A 16,210-nucleotide genomic window follows, 5' to 3' on the forward strand; every position below is an offset into this window, starting at 1 on the left:
CACTGATGGGCAGTTTCTGTTAACTGTTGACTACAGTTTTTAAAGTTCGAAGTTAAATTCAAAATGTTAAACTAAATTTCAACCTAGTACTCAACCCAGTACTTAGTAGAGACTTCCACTCTCTTACAAATGGATGTTGAATATACTGGGATAAAATATCATGGCGCTTTACAGGCTATTGGCTATGGCATTCTGCTTGCAGGGCTTTGCTACTGATTCCTGTGGGATTACAATTGTTAATGTCCTATGTTTGGCAGGTGGTGTGGTTTAATGCTCCAGCTAGATAACATGATTTTGAGAGCGGTGGTTTCTGGTTGCTTTGGGGCGGAGTAGTGAATTGTGACCATTTTTGGTCTGCATATGCACTTCATTGTACATGGTGTTGCTGTGCAATATGCAAGTGTTTCAAGTCTAAGTAGCTAGTGTAATTTATGTTAGTTTATTTAAAAGCTTTAGTCTTGCATCATTGTATTTAGAACCAGTGAGGTATTAAGTAGTCAGCTATTATTACTTTTCTAGCAAAAAATGTTTGAAGCACACTTAATTGATTTTGGTAATTTGAACATTTACAAAACTTCTTGCAATCCCACAAGTTGGAATGATTTTTTAAAAGTCATGGTATTGTATTTACTTTCAAAGGGATTAAATTTCTTTAAACTATGGACCAGTTTCAAAGTTAAGTGCGTTGGCTGAAGTTATATTACAGCGAGCTGATCCTTGCTCATCTCTAGCAACACAAGTCTTTTTCTAGGACTTTATTTGGTGCTTCCAAAAAGTAATACAGTACAACATTATTGTAATCTCATTGTAATAACTCTGACAATAGATCACATTATACCAATGCACAATATTAAAATTGTTAAGTAGTTATATAAATTCTTCCCTTGCAGGACTGTAAGTCTGCATATTGTTCATCTGAAACTAGCTAGGGGTAGGTGATCAAATTGATCCAGTTTTCTCTTCCTATGCCAAAACCTCTAGCTTTGAGAGATTTCTCCCTTGATGATCTGGTTGAGAGATTTCTCCCTTGATGATCTGGTTAAGATTAAGTACCGGCCGTGAAGAAAACTTAATGTAAACCAGAATTTTAGCACCACATGGTGCTTGGCGTTGATAAGCCAATGTGCTGAGCATCTTGTGACTCTGGATTGATTAAAAACTGATCATGGAGTAGAGTGTTAATTTAAAAGCAGCTCTCAACTTGTATTCACGCAGTCTTCTGATTTGGAGTGAAGTTTTTATCCTTTTGCACTAATTCCTATTGTTTTATTGAAGCATGTATCCGTTCACTGATTTTGTACACTTTAATGTACCATGTGCTGTTCATGTGATCTCTAATTTAAATGCTTTTCCACTTGGTCTGAGTACTTGTCGGGCCGGCCTGAAGTCACTGACCAAGAATATCTGCCCCACTTGGATTTGTTTCACTATGGAGACTGCTCAACTATGGGCTGTGCACAGTAAAATTATATTATGGGTATGTGTATACAAGATCCTGATAATTAATGTCATTATATTACTTCATATAGTAGTTTGAAACTGGATATGACTTCTTCTGCAGGTTTACTGGTGCAAAAAGCTATTTAAGGAACTATATAATTACTGTGTGGGTTACAGTACTAATTTCTTACTAATGGAGCAATGCTGCTTTCATAAAGTATGAGGAAATATTGAATGTTTGTCGGCCATCTCATCCGCATGTTCTTGTATTAATCCAGTTCACTTCTCCTGATTTGTCAATCTTCTCCACAGCCCCATGAATTTGATGAATGTCGCTTTGATATCAGTGTGAATGACAGTGTGTGGTACCTTCGTGCTCAAGACCCGGACCATAGACAGCAATGGATAGAGGCTATTGAACAACACAAGGTAAAGTGAGAATTTAGAAGTGTTAATCTGAGATTTAATGACTGAATTCAAAAAATAAATCTGTGAAACACTTCAAAATATACATCATATTTTGTTCAGCTAAAAGTTCATTCAATCCTGTGGTATTTGTGGGTTTCTTACTCTTCTCTGTTCAAGGGACTGAAGTACAATGTCAACTTTGAACGCATTTCAACAGCTCAAAATCTGACAATTTAGTGAAACATGCCTGACGAGTTGAATTTTTAATTTTACCCATGAAAACTTTGAAGGCATTAGAATGGTGGGAGAGTCTCTTCTGGTTATTTAGTGAGAAATCTTGAGTCTTGATATAAATGCAGGTTGTTATGTGTGACCCTTTATATTATGGAACTGGGTGCTTTTTGAGTTGCAGCATAATAGGACCACTTGAGATCGGGATAAGAAGGATTATAATAGTAAAGTCATAGAAGAAAATAAGTGGAAGCGAAGTTGGGGAGAGGGGAGAAGTGGAAAACAAGATGACTAAAAGGGAGAATTAAAATAGCATATATCTACCATCTGTTTCTTGTTCCAGGCTACCTAGTTGGTTCCTTTTTGAAGAACTCTGGCTGCCAGTCTGTTCTGCACTAAGTGTTCCATGGAGGTCTGTGATGGGGCTACTCTTTACTGTTTTCTCAATTCCTAAATATATAGTAATGAAATATAATGGATACCAAATTGAGGCATATGACAAAATATGATTAGGATTGTGATGGAATTCAGGAAGACAGATAGGTGGCAGGTACAATTCTGGTGTAGAAAATGTGAATGAATACATTTTGGAAGTGAGAGTAGGGAAATGCACCTTTTTAATGGTAACATTTTAAATGTAGTTGAGCAACAGAGGCATATAAATGTCACTAAAGGTGACTGCAAGTAGATAAGGCCATTCAAAAAAAACCTGAACTTTTGATTTTGAATCTAGAGGCATAGATTACAAAAACAAGGAATTAATGTTGAACTTGGAAAAGACCTTTTTGTTAGGCGGCAGCAGAGTATTGTGTACAGTTTTGGGCACATCCTTAAGGAAGAATATTGAAGCAGTAGAAAAAGGTGCAGCTTCAATTCACTAGAATGTTACCAGGTAGAGACTTGAGAAGTTCGGTTAAGAGGTGACCTAATGGAGGTATAATAGCAAAATACTGCGGATACTGGAAATCTGAAATAACAACAGAAATGCTGGAAATATCTTCATGAAGGGTTATGGTGAGGTCAGTAGCGATGGATTGTTTCCATTATTCAACAAGCCAGTAATGAAAGGGCACAAATTGAAGATTATTGCAAAGAATTAAAGGAGAGGTCAGAAAATTTCTTAATGCAGAAGGTAGTTAGAATCTGAAATTCTCTGTCACAAACCGTTGTTGAAGTAGTGTCCGTAAATTATTTTAAATGGAAATCCAATAGTTGCTTGCAAAAGGGACATTAAAGTGTTTTGGGAGTGAGCAGGAGAGTGGCATTAGATTAGGTTGTTTGTGTAGAAAAACACAGGTACAGACTTGATGTGTTAAATAATTTATTTCTGTGCTGTCACATTCTATGATTCTTTCTAGCTAGGGATACCTTTAGTCTAATCTCTTGTCTTGCTTTAGGCTTGTTTGATTTAAAACCTGTGGCCTATTGCTCTGCACTCCATTTAAACCTGGTTACATCTACATCATCCATGCCTACTGGCATTGCTAAAGAAAGGAAAGTGTAGGAAACGAGTACTTTGCCACGTAAATGTTACCCGAGTATTGATGGTTTCAGGAGTGGGTCTCTAGGTGCTTGAATTTGTGCCAATAACTATTATGGAGCAGCATGCGAGAAGCTTTCCTGCTACTGTGTGAAAATACACTTGCCTGAAGAACCAGCACAATTTTAGCACACAAGATGGGAAAACTTCTCATTCAATTTTTCATAATAGATGTCATATATGGGATTTGTCACCTTTAGCCTAACAAATATTTATCTTCTAAATTGTTTTTATTGGCAATGAGATTAACAAGGGAACATTTATGTGGGAAAAGTGTTTTTCCTACATTTTTGTTCCCTTTAAAATGCTTACATATTGAGGTAGAAGTGGGACTAAATTGGACAGCTCTTTCAAAGAGCCGGCACAGGCACGACTTGCTGAATGGCCTCCTTCTGTGCTGCAAGTTGATATGATTCTAAATTTAAGAATTAACCACGGCACTTGGTGGGGGGGAAATGAAATGCAGTCCTTCGACCTTTTAAATCTTATTTCCCTCTTTCTCTACCCGCTCCAGAAGTCTGCCAAGACTCTGCAGGAATCCATTCAATCTCTGGTCATGTTCCTGCACCTACTGCTAGAAGTTGTATAAAACTTAAGCTGGGACAATGGGCTGGATTTTCATTGAGGAGTCGGGTAGGAGGCGGGACTACAACTTTTTGGGGTTGTCGTCCCGCCTCCATCGAGTTCGAGCCAACCCACGTGATTTTGACTTGATTGACCTTGTTGAGCCCGCCCAGCGGACTCAGCAGGCCAATTAAGGGCCACCCGGCAGCAGGTGATGTCACAGATTGATATTTCATCTGTTAAGACCTTTTGACAGATGAAATATCAGCATTTTGAAGCTGTCAAACACTGACAACTCTACTCCAAGTTAATTCCTTCCTGTCGGGATGATTTAGAGATCTCCCCGGAACAGAAAGCTGAATGCTGGAACTTTTGACAGATCGTGGCCATTCTGCTTTCTGTGCTGGTGAGAGGAGGGACTCCCGAGACCTGAAGGCAGGCTGTAAAGATATGTAAATGTAAGTACAACTTCTTTAAACACTTTACACACACCAAACATACTTACCTCTGCACTCATGCACCCATCACTCACCTGAACACCGGACATCTCAACCCCTCCAAGCCCTTCACCCCGACGGTTTGCCTTGCTGACTTGGCGTGGCTTGGAGCCGTCAGGAATCCCACATTTCAACAATGAAAATAGGGATTAGGCTAAAAACTGCCTGATAGTTACCTGTTAATTGGCACTAATCCCTTTCCTGCCTCGGGGAGGCGGGTCCCAGTGCGGGTCGGGTACCCGGCTCCTTTGAAACTGGCATGGAGGCAGGTTGGGAGCAGGATGGGTTCATGCCCCCCGATTTCGGGATTTAAACCCCCCCCCCCCCCCAACCACCACATGCCTCCAATCCTGCCTCCACGGCCCAATGAAAATCCTGCCCAATGACTCTGCTGATATGCCTTCACTCCTGCTATGGGTATGCTGCATGGTCCCAAGTTGGGAAATTATGGGCATGAATTTACACCTTCATGGAAAATCAGTTCCGGGTGTGCATCCGCCCACAGCACAAAATTAATAATGGTGATAAATTGGAAATCTCACTTGGAGGCCGCAGATACTTGTTGGAGGCTGGGGTGGCATAGAGAGTTTGAGAGTATGGTTGGCAGGCAGGTTATCACAGCCATTGTACTCTGAAATCGGTCGTCTTTTTTCCAGTAGAGAATGGGCAATGTTGGCCCAGAAATTCGGGTTGGGGGCTTCCCGCGGGTGTAAGCCCCCGACCTGCACTTGCCTTGCGCGCCGGCCATTGAGCTGTGGGCCCCCATGGAATTCCGATCCGGGGCCTGGTCCAGCTGCCGGCGCGCAGTGCTTGCGTATCCCAGGGGCGCAGTTAGTTCTATGCGTCCCCTGGGATCACGTGGACCATGGGGAGCCAATCGGAGCAGGGAATGCTCCATTCATCAGTCTGACAGGAAGTGCTGTCAAGACTTATAAATACTACGGCCCCAAAATAACACTAAATCTTCAAATAAATTTAAAAACATCACATTTTAAAAATAAACTATAAATTACATGAAATAACTATTTTAAACAATTTAAATTTTTGAAAAAAATAATTTTATTTTCTAACGGGGCTAAAAATAAACTTAACTTGCTTTAAAGTATTTTAAAATAATAAACCTGTGGAAAAAATGTTTTAATTTTAATTAATTCACCACTTACCTTGCAAAAAGCAGGCCTTGCGCCTGCTTTTTACATTTCTAAATTCTGCAGGCTTACGTTCCCGGGAAAATCTGTTTATAAAAAAAAAGACCGAAGTTCGATGCACACGTGCAGCCTCTCCCGCACACACGTTCGACCTCTGAACCCCTTCGTTCAGAGGAACGGAAGTGCCGGTTTCCCACGCATGCGCAGTGCATGCAGGAAACCGGCACTTCCATTGGGCCTACGGGTGAGTACCCCGTGTGTACTCGCCCGTGGAGACCCGAATTTCTGATTGAGTCTTGAAATTGTGGCAGAATTTAAATCATCTCTTCACCATGCCGAGTAACAGTTAAGGAAGCAATGTTCAACCAGATTAAATCCTCACCATACAACTTAATAGATCATCATGGAAACAGGTGGCAGCTGAGGGTTGGTATTCTTTGGGAAAGTGTCTCTAAACAGTAGTGCTTAAAAAAAAAAAAAAAAAAAAAAAAAGGGCCTGGACCTCATGCTCCGAGCACACCTTAGTTCTGTTATCGAAACTGTTCCACTGTTCGCAATCTAGGGGAAAGATTTTGACACTTTTATTCAGCAATTTCCTATTTTAATTGTTCTTGTCTCTTCCTTTTTACCTGGGGTTGGCTGTTGCAAGTGGTTACAGGACTGTTGCTTGGACACTTGTTGTAGCTGATGCCTTAAGCAGCTTGATGTCATAGAGACCGTCCATCTTTAACAAGTGGGTGTTTCCCCAGAGTAGGTAAGGGTATGTGAAATTCTCTTAGCCTGTTAACGATGATCTCATATAGTAGCTTTTCAGAAGAAATGATTGTGGAGGTTTTTCTGTCTGTATCAGAGCAATTGGGCTGCTGTATTTGATCTTTCTATATTCAGGGCAGGAAGTTTGGCCAACATTCTCCTTGTATCAGAATCAGCCACAAAATCCAGCCAAGGATAGTGACAGTTCTGACACACTCAGGCCATCCAACTTTGCCACTAAATCTGAGCAGCTCATCAATCCTTTGATCCTGTACCAATTATCTCTCTGGTGGACCCAGTATGTTTCAGCTTTTGAAGGCCATGCTAATTACACAGGTTCTCCCTTTAGTCATGAATAATCTTAGACTCTAGGAAAATTCTATACTTGATGGTTATAATGTTTAGTGGAAATAACTTCTCTGGTGCCCTTCGAACCTCTGGGTGGATGTCCTAGCTGTTCCTACATTGGTAAACCGAACAAGGGCTATCTAGTTAAAGGCTAATGTGAAGCACTAAGTTAGAAATTCAGTTTTGGTAATGCCCAGCAGTAGTCAGATTTGTGGAAAAAGTGTCTGGGAAGTAGAATAGCCTGAACAGCATGTTATGCCTGGCTGTGATTTGGCAGACCTGTTTTGGGCTAGGTTTATTGATCTTTCAGTACTTAACCCTGCACTTATTTTATATTCCAGGGTTAGTAAAGCAAACGTGAATACAAACACTGGAGGGGGTTTGGCATACTTGGAGGGAGATGGGGGGGGGGGAAACTGAAAAATGATGAATTAGGGCTTGAGTGGGAGGCGGTATGGGGGGGTGGTGAAGAAGTGGGAGGAAGTAGCAGGAACAGCTGCAAGGGTAGTCTCAAATCATGAGACAAAGAAAAGTCATAGTCAGCAAAATCCATGAGCTCCTGGTGAAGGTGGTGGGGCAGGAGAAAAGCGTTGGATGTCATGAAGAGGGTCCTAGGGTTGACCTTGCCGCCCGAGATAATTTTCAAATAGTAGGCACTTTTTTGACAGGAGACTGGTTGTGTGCCAGATATAGTCTTGTGCCCTTTTGATTTAAGGAAACTAAGGTGGGGATTTACCAGGTGGAGTGACTGGAATGGGGGATGGTGATTGATTTTCTGTGAACAAGGTGTCGAAGATTGAAGTGAGGAAACTGTTTCGTACATTGACAGCAGTAGAAGTGTCAACCCAGTGGTGGACCAAAGGATAAGAATTCGTGAGGGAGCTAGGGGAAAGTTTTATTCCACAGGCAAATAATGAGAATAGCAAGACTGGGGGAGGATGGTGAGGGAAACGGCATTGGGGGAATGTAGGTGGTAAGGGAGATGAGGAAGTGGATAGAGATGGAATACAAGAAATAGCGAGGTCAGTGTTTAACGGTTGAATGAGGATAAGAGGGCAGAGAAATTGGAACATAGGGGGCTAGGGGAGTTTCTGTAAGTTGCAGTCACTGAGTGTAAGGAATTGATTTATCAATATGTATGGGAGGAGAGAAAGGAGGATATCAATGTGGGGCTTGGGAGGAAGGCAGACAACAAAAAATTTGAATGTGGTGGGAGGAATGGAACAAGGGAGCTACTTGAAGGCAGTCCAATGCATTCTCGAACCCCCCCATATGCTCTCAGATTTGTCCCTGCCCTGCTTCATGAGTTTAAAACTTCCCTTAATGTTTTATTACCTCTCTAAAACATCTCAAAGTAGTTCAGGTTGGATAAATGACTCTGAACTGCATTGACTTATACAAGTAAATGTGGCAGCCATTTTGCACACAGCAAGCCCCACAGTGAGATGGATGATCAGTTAACCTGTTTGACGTTGATGTTGGTTGAGGGAGGAATGTTCGCTAGGACACTGTTCCTCATCAAATGGTGCTATGGGATCTTAAACTGATGTCCTCTCTGCCTTTTCCGATGAAGGATAAATGTCTCTCTTTGTGGATGGCACTTCCTTATTACTGCACTGGAGTGTCAGCATAAATTATGTACTCAAGCATGGGTGCCGATATGCTTGAGCCCACAATCTTCTCACTTGGAGGTATGAGTGCTCTTAAGCTGACAAATTGGAATTATGCACTCAACTGTGTGCTCCCCAGGTGGGCTATGGTCTATACAATGCCTGTATCAGCAGAGGTGCAGAAACTTAATTTTGTAAAGCAAAATATTTTTTTAGCCAGTTTTATTTGAGTTATTCACACACCATCATCCTTGACAAAAAAATAAGCAAAACCAGTCTAATTGAGAACTGGATCAGTCACAGAAGTAGTTCTGTTGAACAAAGGGACCATGTGTTCATTTTTTTGGTTTGCAAATTTGAATTTCTTTGTAATACTTTCAAATTTGGCTGTGGAATACCACCAGCAATCTGTAATGAGTCATGGGATTTGGGGTGGGGTGGTTATGGTAATTGGAATCTCGTGCAACTCTTGTGGGTATTGTGTAACTGAGCATTGTCATACTATAATGTTAAATACTTTTGCTCTGACAAAACCTAATCTGCTTCTGAGACTTAATCTAATCATTCAAGTGTATTAGTCATCAAATGCTGTGGGTAGGAGTGGCGATTCTCCTCTAGTTCTGGCACTGACCTTTCAGCTCAGTAATGTAAGCCCCATACGGGAGGGCTGTTTGATCCTGCTTTACTAATTATTCAGTTCTCTTCTGCTTTCTATGTTGTGGTGAATACACTGGCACATGCACAAATATTCTGTTCTGAATACTATACAACTAAACTCTTTAAATCTGGTTATGTAGGAGACATCATTTAAATGCTACACCATGATTGAACTTATTGCAGTACTTAACATCTTCAAAGGTAATCAAATATTGAGGGTTCAGTTTTGCAACACAGATCCAAAACGAAAACATTGAAATTGAAGGAGAAAGTAAATCTATTGAACATGTAACTAGTTAACCCTGTCTTGTGGCTTTTCTCCCCAAATCAATATATTGTTACTGCTACACAGCCTGGGAAGAATGGCCTGCTTGTTCTGTATTACATAATTCTATGATTTCTATTTTTGTTCATTGAAGTGTGCTACACTGAGATTACGATTAATTTCTCTACATTACTAAACATAGAGATTGATTGGTCTACAAAGATGATTTGATTTGCAGCTCTTCTGTTGCCACAAAACCTAGGCTTATGGGCAATATTATGATGTAATGCAATTTGCAGTCTCGTGGTTGGTCGTGACTAGAAAAAGCTTTATGTTACACATTGCCACAAGGCTGCAGTTTATACAGCTTTTGGAAGTTTGTTGCTTTGATAATTAAAGCCGTATAATATTCTACCTATAATAACGCTGATACTGGAAACTCATAATATAATATACAGGAAACTTTCGTTTATCCGGAGGTTAAATGTCCGGAAAGCTCTATCTACCGGCAAAATTCAGGAGTCGGTTCAGATAACTTTTTTTTTCTTTTTGTTGCTTTTCTCCAGTCCTGGTTCTGCAAGCGTCTCTCTAGCTAAGCAACAGCTTCAGCTCGACGCTTGCAAGCTGCGCCGACTGTTTTGAAGCTGTTGCTAAGCAACAGGGTTTGTTGCTTCACACGGAGCTCTGAGCTCCGTATGTTTTAACATTAGTGCTGGTTTCTACGGCAGTTTTGATCTAACGGCACCAGCTCGGTCCCGTCGGTGCCGGATACCAGAAAGTTTCCTGTATTAGCAATTCGGAATAGCACACTTGCATTTTACCATGCATGTCTGTTGTGACAAACTAATTATGCAATAGCTTCTGAAATCTTTTACTTTTAGTTGAATATCCTTTTTGTTTTTTTCACTCTTGAAAGCTGCTTTTTGGCTATCTCTTACTGTTTTTGAGTCATGACTGGGGGTAGTTGCTTCTCCTGTGCTCAGGAGTTGGGGAGGCGAGACTATGTCCTGTCTTAAGACATCAAGTTACTTAGTTGTCAGTCAGTTGTGAGAGGGAGTAGAAGGAAGAAAGGCTCATGCATCAATTATGTCCACCTCCAGTGTTGTTGAGTTCAGTGTTAACCAGGTAACTAACCTAATCTGTGAATATAATTTTTGAAATCTAAACTTTGGGCAACTGTTGTGTACTTAACCAGGCCCAAAATGACTTCTCTTTAGGATTAAAAATTATTAGCGTGGATTCCTGGTGTTTTGGACTCTAGGGGAATCAAGGGAAATGGAGACCGGTGGAAAAGTGGCGTTGAGGTCGATGATCAGCCATGATCTTATTGAATGGCAGAGCAGGCTCGAGGGGCCATATGGCCTACTCCTGCTCTTACTACTTATGTTCTTATGTTAATGCTGCAGAGGAGGTTGATGCAAGAGGTACTCGATGATGAGCATGAGACAGCAGAAACATGCGTAGGTGGATTTATGACTAATTTATTGGCTGTTGAGCAGAAGAATAGCATTGGCTCAGATCCCATTGATCTTAGTGTGATAACTGACTTTCGTGTCTCTGAAAATATCAGTTGTATTCAAGTTACCTGAGAGCAATGTAGAAACTGACAGCACATTTCTGTTAAGATAGAGAAATTACTTCCCTTGCAGTGTCCTTTACTTGTTTTTCATTCAAAACACACAAATAATGTACAAATATTGCATACTAAATTCTGCATTTTCTATCTGAAATTGTTTTCTTTTAAATTTTTGATGTTGAAATTTTAAACAAAAACTGCCATCATTGTATCTCCTTTGTGGCACAGACATGTCAAATTCACCAAGGCCGATACCTAACACTGTAAACTGATTAATAGAACTGCCAGGGTTTATTTCCAGTCACTGACCATTAGTAACCTTTGGCTGTGTCAGTCTTGTATTCGTATGCAAGCATTGCACAGTGCCCTCTGATGGTTATATCGTAACCCAGTGAGAAAAATGTATATCGTTTTGTATTGCCACAAGTTGCAGAATTTCATGTTTCCTAGGCCAATGGTGGAATGAAGGTATTGATAGCCAAACCAATTCCTCCTCTCCATGAAGCATATTTGCTCCTTGGGTTGTTTGAAATAGATCAGATAAGGGCTCTCTAACTCCAAGAATTTGCTATATATTTAGCCAAAGTTCAGCAAAGATCTAAAAAAAAAATTTGTTCATAATGACTTTTTTAATGGCTTAACTAGATATAATTAAAATGCAGTTCTGATTGAATTTAGTGTTTCTTGGGTATGTCTGGAGCAGCCTCTTGAGTAAGGCACATTGTCTACAAAATGTGAAGGGCAGATAACCATCTCATCTATTCCAAATACTTTCAGTTGTAAATGAAGGATACATGAACAAGGGCCGTGTTAACATAGCAACATGACCAAGATTATGTTTAGTAGCTTTGAGTAATGCTGCACATTATTGGTATTTGTTTTCCAAAATTATACCTTTGACCCAAAACCTGGCGTTTGGTTGTAGAGCTTTCTCTATTGTCCTATAATATCTGTGCGCAGCAGCCTGCAATGAGTACCAGCATGAAGTAGGGAAGACTGTTTTATGCTGACATTGCAACACAGGCTATAATCTTTTTAAGAGATAAACAGTTTTCTTTAAAAATTATAGCTTGAATATAATGGAGCTGTGCCAACTGCTTATTGTAACTACAGTCTGCTCTCAATTCAAAGTTGGTTAATTCAAATTTCTTGGCACTAAATTTCCACTTTGTTATTTGTTACTTGATTCAGATTGAATCAATCAGGAGTAGACTATATCTGAAGCTATTCAAATCAATTTTGCATTTGTAGCTTAATGCACTATGGGTGGATCTTCCTGTGTATTTACATCCAGAAACACGAGCAATTGGGATGCAAAGCAAATACTAGCCATACAAGCTCGAGGAAACTCTGATGCAAGAACATTGCACGTGTAATTACGCTATGCCTGAACTTCCTCTATCTTTTATACCCGTCTATAGATCCCTGTGTCTGAACACACCTCATCTCATGATAATGTCTCTGTCCCCATGCTAATCAGGCTGTTTCAAAACGGATGTATAATTACGCCAGAATTTTAGGCGCAGCAAAAATAGTAATTCTTGTTTTATAACTTTAAAAAAAATATTATCCTCACTGAGATCTACACTGTGTTTTCTATTTATTTGAATGTATTTTTATAGTATTGGTATGTCACACTAAAAGTTGAAAAGCTTTCATGATTGCATGTTCTTAAAGATGTGTTTAATAGGCATGAATAAGAACAGAAATAGGAGCAGGAGTAGACCATTCAGCCCTTCGAGCCTGCTCCGCCATTCAATAAGATCATGGCTGATCTTGAACCTCAACTCCACCTTCCTGCACTATCCCCATATCCCTTGATTCCCTTAATATCCAAAACTCTAGTTAGATGGCTTTTAACTTCAATTTTTATACTTAAGAAAGGACTGTATGGTGTGAATTTCCCACTTTCCTCAGGCCCCAATTGTTTAATCTGATTTCTGCTTATTGATGTAGATTTTTATGTGCCGGTGTATGCTAATACAATTGGCAGGAAATTTAGGCATAAATTTACATTGGTAAAATGGGTGCACATAATTTCGGGCGTAACTTCCTGATTACATCTGCACAGGAGACTCCACCCCTTAGTGGTTTATATTTTTTGTGATTGTGTTGACACTAATCTGAAGATAATGTAGCTTTTAGTTGTTGCACATAACCAATTTAAGGCCCAGTATGCTATATCAAACGTATGTCTTCTGTAGAATAGATTAATACATTTTTCTGAACTTCATAGGAACAGAAGTAGGCCATTCAACCCCTCGAGCTTGTTCCATCATTCAATTAGATCCTGGCTGATCTGTATCCTAACTTCATCCACCTGCCTTGGAGCCATATCCTTTATTACCCTTGGCTAGCAAAAATCTATCGCTCAGATTTAAAATGATTAATTGAGCTAGCATCTACTACTTTACCAAGCTCAAGCAGATTAAAAGGAAAGATCGAAGTGGGGCACTTGTCTGTAGGGAAGGGAAACAAAGTAGTTACTTTTGTATACCTCTCGGACTGAAAAGCAGCATTGGCAGGGCTGTAAGAAAATTATTTTTTTCTGCATGGCAGAGAAACTAGTGAAGGGAAATGTGTATGTAAAATATCATGCGAGAACCACACTTTGCATTTATCTTTCGTTTTCCTGAAATATGCAGCCAGTGTTTTAAGCAAATTAATCGTCAGCAGCCTCTTGATTTTAATAGCGCACTCACATTTTATGTCAAACACTCAAAGCAAATATTGGTTGCAATCTCTGTGCTGTGTAACCAGTTATTTGGTCATGTTATTAAAACTGGTTTGCCTCTTTCCTTAAGTGCACTCCATACTTAGCCAAGTATGCAACAGTAGTAATGGATCAATTGATTCAATATTGGCACTATAGTGCTGTTCAACTGAGAGGGTAAGAGTCAGTCAGCCCTTCAAGTAAGTTGAAAAATTGGTCAGACTTTGACTTTTTTTGCGAATTTTCTTCCATTCAATTATTGCCGAATTATGATTTCATGGGGCCGTGCACCCTCTGGCACACTTTCCAAGTAGCCATTCAAGCGTGAGTCTTCAGTGTCAGTAGGCTATTGGGAACATAGCCCCTCAAGCCATTGAATTAGATCAATGTTGATCTGTACCTCAACTCAATTTACCCACCTTTGCTCCATATCCCTTAATATCCTGACCTAACAAAATTCACTTCATTTCAGTTTGAAATTTCAGTATTCACAGCCTTTTGGGGGAGGAAGTTCCAGATTTTCATTATCCTTTGTGGAAAAAGTAATTCCTGATTTCACTCCTAAATGGTCTATGCCCCCTTGTTCTAGATACCCCCACCAGAGGAAATAGTTTCTTTGTATCTACTCTCTTAAATTTCTTTATCATTTTTAAACACCTCAATTAGATCACTGCTCAGCCTTCTAAACGCAAGAGAATACCAGCCAAGTTTATGCAACCTAGTCTCATAAATGATTAAATTATGTACTGGTGAATCTGCACTGTACCCCTTCCAAGGCCAATAAAGCTTTCCTGAAGTTCAGTGCCCAAAACTGAACACAGTATTCCAGATGGGGTTTGACCAAAGCTGAAGAATCACTTCCTCACTTTCGTATTTCAAAACTATTGAGATAAAGACCAACATTTCATTAGTGTTATTGATTACTTTTTGTACCTGTGCACTAGTTTTTAGTGATTTGTGTACATGGACACCTAAATCCCTTTGCTCCTATCATCATTAGGAAAATATTCCGATTTGTCTTTCTCTGAACCACTTCATACAAATCATCATGAATATATATGGTGAAAGGTTATGGCTCCAGTACAGACCCCTGGGTAACACCTTCAATTCAGTGCGCTTTCATTTTTACTAATACTCTTGTGCAGAACCTTATTGCAATCATTTTGCATATAGTTTTGATATGTTACAATTTTGTAGTACTAAAATGTATTGGATTTGTTTGCCAAGTAGTGCAGACCTGCTGCAATGCTCACTAGTTCTGGTATTGGAAATTGGTGAAACAATTATTTTTACTGCCAGCAAATAGTGGTGCAGCACTAAATCATTTTTGGCTGCAGTAGTTAAAGCATGCCAATTCTCACATGACAGTGCCACATGTTGGCAGGAAGCAAGTACTACATAATGGAAAGTGGAATTTCCATGCTTTAAATGCAGAGGCCTTCACTTTTATCTGAATATTTTGCCTCCCAAATTGAAAATTTCACTGACTAGGATTTAAGTTGGAAAATAGCCAGCTTGCCTGTAGTTTAAAGCTAGTTTAAACTTCTAGCTGCTTCACACTTTGTGCTGTAAAATGCACCAATGTTTAAATGTTCATTCTGAAAGTGCAGCAACTAGTCTCTGCTGTATAAAGCAGCAGAACGCTTAAGTTGCTTGAGGATTATGCATAAAGTAGGTACTGCATCTGCTTCTGGTTGCACATAATTGGGAGGTGGAGTAGGATTTTCATATTTAATGAGCAGCTAAAGCTACACTGCACCAGTTGCACAAAATAAGCTCATTTTTAGGAAGCGTGGCCTGGATTTTGCGTCCAGCATTGAAGGAATGGCGCTCACCGTTCATTACGCTTAAAACTGCCCACAGACTTTTCGTGGGCTTTTGAGCGGCAACTTGCGATTACTAGAGATCCTTTTCAGCGCAGCGCGCTCTACAGCGGATCTGGGACCTGTGTGAATAGGGCAAGCAACTGCGTGTCTCTCCAACCAATTAGATTGTAAAATCTTCACTGAGGCACACAGAGTCTCAACCAGGAAGTGTAAATTAGAATATTTAATTGTGTAGAATCATGTACAGAAAGTGAAAATAGAGAGGGAAAGAAAGATGGGATTGAGAGAGGGATAAGAGATAGAAAGAGTAAGTAAAAGTTAAAATAATTTAATTTTTAAATTTTGTTTAAACCTCCAACAATTATTGAAATCTGAAGGAATGAGACTCCACACTTGTAAAAGTAAATTTTCAGTGTCAGAGAGGTTGTTTGGCAGTAATTAAGATTAAATCATGCCGTTAACAATTCACTTACACCTGAGGTACTGGCAACTGGTAATCGATACATACATACATAGATATATAGAAGATAGGAGTAGGCCATTCGGCCCCTCGAGCCTGCTCTGCCATTAATTGAGATCATGGCTGATCATCCAAATTCAGTACCCTGTCCCTGCCATCTCCCCATATCCCTTG

At 39.9% G+C, this 16,210-nt stretch overlaps 1 protein-coding gene across 1 annotated transcript in view; it reads left to right on the forward strand.

The window, feature by feature from the left end:
• Positions 1-16,210, forward strand: part of LOC147124614 (ceramide transfer protein) — a 157,542-nt gene that overhangs the window by 63,164 nt on the left and 78,168 nt on the right. Inside the window, exon 3 of the mRNA XM_085982436.1 lies at positions 1,753-1,869. Coding sequence (XP_085838562.1) covers positions 1,753-1,869 — 117 coding nt within the window. The remainder of the gene's footprint in view (positions 1-1,752; positions 1,870-16,210) is intronic.

This window comes from Somniosus microcephalus, chromosome 1 (genome assembly GCF_052327205.1).
Source record: "Somniosus microcephalus isolate GS21.2 chromosome 1, FLI_Smic_1.0, whole genome shotgun sequence".
NCBI classification, from domain to species: Eukaryota; Metazoa; Chordata; class Chondrichthyes; order Squaliformes; family Somniosidae; genus Somniosus; species Somniosus microcephalus.